The sequence below is a fragment of the Nestor notabilis genome, unplaced genomic scaffold (assembly GCF_000696875.1).
Source record: "Nestor notabilis isolate BGI_N333 unplaced genomic scaffold, ASM69687v1 scaffold3420, whole genome shotgun sequence".
Classification (NCBI taxonomy): Eukaryota; Metazoa; Chordata; class Aves; order Psittaciformes; family Psittacidae; genus Nestor; species Nestor notabilis.
This window is the reverse complement of record NW_009909546.1, coordinates 8,399-13,055: the sequence shown is the minus strand read 5'-3', so window position 1 is coordinate 13,055 and position 4,657 is coordinate 8,399. Positions and strand designations below refer to the sequence as shown.

The window sequence follows — 4,657 nt, the reverse complement described above, 5'->3', positions numbered from 1 at the left end:
GAGCACTGCAGTGGAGGGGCCAGCCACAGCTTCTCTGGGCAAGCTGTGCCAGGGCCTCACCACCCTCACAGGGAACAACTTCTGCCTAAGAGCTCATCTCAATCTCCCCTTTGTCAGTTTAAAACCATTCCTCCTGTCTTATCCCTACAGGCTCTTGTCAAAAGCCCCTCTCCAGCTTTCTTATTGGCCCCTTTAGGCACTGGAAGCTGCTCTAAGACCTCCCTGGAGCCTTCTCTTCTCCAGGCTGAACAAGCTGAGTTCTTTCAGCCTGTCTTCATAACTCTCACACCACAAAATGCCCTGGGAAGAGCCACTACCTGCTGCCAAGATCTAACAGGCCACCATCCTCCATGGGTCCCTCCTAGGCAGTTAGGGCAGCCTAACCCAGGATTGAGTGTCCTGAAGACCATGGGGTTACACCTTGGTGACTGACGTCAACCCAGAACAAAGCTCCATGCCTTTGTGCTATGCAATCTTGGCAGCACTGGCATCTCTTTGTGTTAAAAATCCAGGGTAGCCTGTGTTGGTGCGTACCTCTTTCCTAGACCTTTACATTAAAAATATGCTTAGTTTGAGGTTAGAGTAGTCCAAATTTCAGTAGCAGAGCTGTGTTTCATATTCTCTGATGTATAAGCCTGCTGTTACGCTAGCCATTAATGACTACAACACTACATGACAATAAAGGTTAGGGTATAGTAGGCTGATGCATAGAGAAAGAATATATATAGCTCACTAGGAATAATCCAAAATTAATTTCCATTTATTATTAGGGTAGCATTGGGAAACCTTGTTGAAATGAAGACATATGAAAAGACTCTTATTTAATCAAGTCCAAATAAAGAGGCTTAATGCTCAAATCTTTTAGTAAAACCTTAGAAGAATAATAGGCTATGATGAAGGAACAAATGCCCCAAGCAAGCAAACATCAAGTAAAATTAAAAGGAAGCTCTTAAACAGATCAATGATCCAAGTGCAGAAAGTAGGTGAGAATGAAGTATATTACAGCCAACAATGAAGATGTGAAAAAGGTTATTATATGGAGCTCCAAGCACAGGCGGCTGCACAGCAGCACACCAAAATAGAATAAACACATAATTAATGTGATGACCCTAGTCCTGGAATTACATGCACTGGCTCCACATTTGCATGTGGTGAATCAGTTTTTCTCCTAGGAAACTTGTGAGGTTTTGGAGTTTATTAGTAATGGAAACAGTAGCATACAGTGTGACCAGGCTCACACTTCATTTAGAATAAATTAAATTAGCTAAATTACAATAATAGTACATTACAATAAATTATGTATTTCTCTGAAGGAAGGGCCATATTCTTTCTTATAAATGTACATACAATCCCATGTCCCTAAAGTGGGGAGCGAATACTTGCTCTACTTTTATCCAGGGAAATGCCTTATTCTAAGAATACAGAATCACAGAATAACTGAATGGTTTGGGCTGGAAGGGACCTTAAAGCTCATCCAGTTCCAACCCCCTGCCATGGGCAGGGACACCTTCCACTAGACCAGGTTGCTCCAAGCCCTCTCCAACCCAGCCTTGAACACTGCCAGGGATGGGGCAGCCACAGCTTTTCTGGGCAACCTGTGCCAGGGCTTCACCACCCTCACAGGGAACAACTTCTTCCTCATACCTCGCCTAAATCTCCCCTCTGTCAGTTCAAAGTCATTCCCCCTTGTCCGATCCCTACAAGCTCTTGTCAGAAGTCATCACCCCTCCTGTTCCCTCTGACATGGAGCTGCGTTGCCCTGCTATGATTTCTGAGCTCTGGCTCATTGCAGGCATCACTGTGGCCACACCAGTGTCCTTTATGCAAGTCTCTCAGGACTGCCACTGAGAAGTCTTCTGCAGCTTCTCATCAAAATTGGGAGCCTTATGCCCAAATGTCAAAATTCCCAGATACTTTATTAGGAATGTACAACTTGACTGATGCTTTTGACAGCTTTGCTAATGACTGCAATGTCAGCAATTAGGGGCTGGTTTTGCCTTTCAGGCTGTCTGCATGTTTCTGTTTGAGAGCGTGCTCCACCCTCACAGCTGTTCCTGAATTACTGACTTATTTTTAGTACTTGCTAAATACCATCTTTTTGACAGGATCAGTCATTCTTGCCTCACTACCTACCTCCTAGAGTAATAAGATGGAAGCATTTGAAGTCTGAATAATTTTTCCTATGACATATTGCCAGGGAATTGATGTTTTGAGTATGAATCACGTTTATGTACTGTGTGGATCTAGCTCACATGAAGATCCAGTGCTCTCAGCACTGAGACATGGTCCTGTCCAGTGTATGTTTATATTCTGCACACCCTATTTTGAATTTTATTCATATGTACAAGAAACCCTGTTGAACTTCATGAGACTATTCCTTAGAGTGAAAATAGCTCAATATGATGCTTGCATATTCAGACTCATCTTATATGCGTCACCCTAATTTTAAAAGTACAGCCTGGCTTTAATAGTCTATGCCTCTCTGTCCCTGTGAACTCTAAAACTGAACCAATAACATAGGAGCCAAAAAGCCCAACACCCGGCAGTGTGCGCTTGCAGCTCAGAAACCAGCCGTGTCCTGGGCTGCATCACCAGCAGCGTGACCAGCAGGTCAAGGGAGGGGATTCTCCCCCTCTGCCCCGCTCTGGTGAGACCCCCCCTGCAGTTATGTGGTTCTATGATTCTATGAAAAGCAAAGAATAGTCAGATGTGTGCTGCAACTACTACCGCTTCTATGGTGGTGTGCTTTTCTTACTAAGACAAAAAACCCGCAGCTGCTTTTATCACACCATCTCTGTCACATGACAAGTATTGGCAAGAACCTGGACCACTTTGGGCAGTCGGATATTCACTAGCCTTTCTTTAGATTGATATTCAGCAGTTGCTGGATTGCTTATTTATAACTAATCAATATGGCATCGAGCACCATCTATCTCCCATTGCTGCCAACTCAAATAATGGGAAGGGGAAACAGGCAGGCAGGAATTGCAGAGCAGCATTTCCTTTTCTGCATAACCATTTTACTATGGACACTAGTTTCATGTAAGACTATCTGCCTACATTGCTTTTTAATGAGTTGCTGTGTAAATATTTGGGTTTGTTAATATTTGTTCACTATCCTTACTAAATAATTTCCATCAGTCAAAAAAAGCCAATGTTGTTGGTCTGCAGAACCTGTGCTTTTTGAATATTTGGGATCTTTTGCAAGGAATAAACAATCACTGTGTTGATAATATTTTTTGCTTAACTTTTATACTGTTCAGTAAAGTGTTCATTGAACAGTGTGTAATAATAAACTTCCTCCTTTACATTGCAAGACTTCAAACAGTGAGACTGGGATCAGTCACAGCCATATGCACAGGGAAGAATTTGTGCATTAACATATGAATTGATGTGGAGAATCAATTACTGTGCATTTGGCTTTACCAGCAGCAATTTCTAATTGGGTCCTTTTGTCCTTAAGGGAAACTTATATCAAAGCAGAGGTCATTGCAAATAATGCAGATTATGCTTGTATCATTTGGGAATCTAATTTAGGAACATAATTTTGGGAAATAATTTAGGAATATAATGTGTAGAACGTATGTAGAATAAATATAAAATGTATGTAGAATGTGTAGAATTCATAGAAGTTCTCAGGGGGCTCCAATGTTTTTGGTGCCTCTGAAGCAGCTGGGATGATACGACACTTACTGCCTTCTCTTTCTAGCTATCATTTCCTGCAGATCTTGAGACTGTTCCAAGACCACCAGTTCATCACTGCTGGGCCACTCACCAGACAACCGGGAACCTGCCCTCCAAAGCAGCAGCAAAGACCCTGGCCCAGAGTTCCCAGTGGAAAGCTGGGATACAACCAGCACCTGTTCAAGCTCCAGTGTCAAAGCCACGGGAAGGAGGAAAGACAGACTTCACAAGGATTAACACCACGTCTCCATATCAGGATGCTGCCCTGTCGAATACAGTGAAGCTATTGTAGAGATTGCCAATATCTAAATTTAATGCGCAAGAGGAAGGAGATGGTGCTGGCAGTATGTTTCTGTAGGTGGAGGCAGTCATCCTGGATGGTGGGGATCCAGATGACAGTGATCTGCTGCATCAAAAGACAACATATGGCCAAAGACGTCACATCTAGCACTTGCTAGATCCACCTGTCTTGTCACGACTGTCATGTTGGTATTGAACACTGGCATGGGTTTAACTCACTAATACTCAATGGAAGAGCAAGAGATCTTAGAACAGAAAGGACAGTGGGCTCAGTCCAAAGTCCAGGGAGTCTGCCGAGGCTTGGATAGATGCCAGAAGAAGCTGGTGTAGTTGGGCTAGAATCAAAGCATTAAGCAAATTGCAAAGAAAAGCAACCAACTCCAGGGAGACAACAGCTGAGAAATCAGCTGATCTGTGAATGCCTTCCAAAAATAAGGAGGCAGACTGACAAAATCAAAAATTATTTTAGGCCATTTCAGTCTAGGGTTAGCTTATTCATGGGTTAGCTAGTTATTCATGATGAGCTCACCTCTTGTACACCCAGCATCTCCTGAAGGTCCTCAACATCTGCAGCCTGCTGGACAAGTCCTTTGGTATCTTTCAGAAGCCTACAACATTGGTGTAGTTTTTGGTGAAAGTCCCATTAGTTCACAACATAAGGTTGACAACATAA

At 43.0% G+C, this 4,657-nt stretch overlaps 1 protein-coding gene across 1 annotated transcript in view; it reads left to right on the top strand.

The window, feature by feature from the left end:
• Nucleotides 1-3,976, top strand: part of FBXO16 (F-box protein 16) — a 28,258-nt gene extending 24,282 nt beyond the window's left edge. The window contains exon 7 of the mRNA XM_010009729.1: nt 3,710-3,976. Within this exon, the coding sequence (XP_010008031.1) occupies nt 3,710-3,976 (267 nt within the window). The remainder of the gene's footprint in view (nt 1-3,709) is intronic.
• Nucleotides 3,977-4,657: the final 681 nt, after the last annotated feature.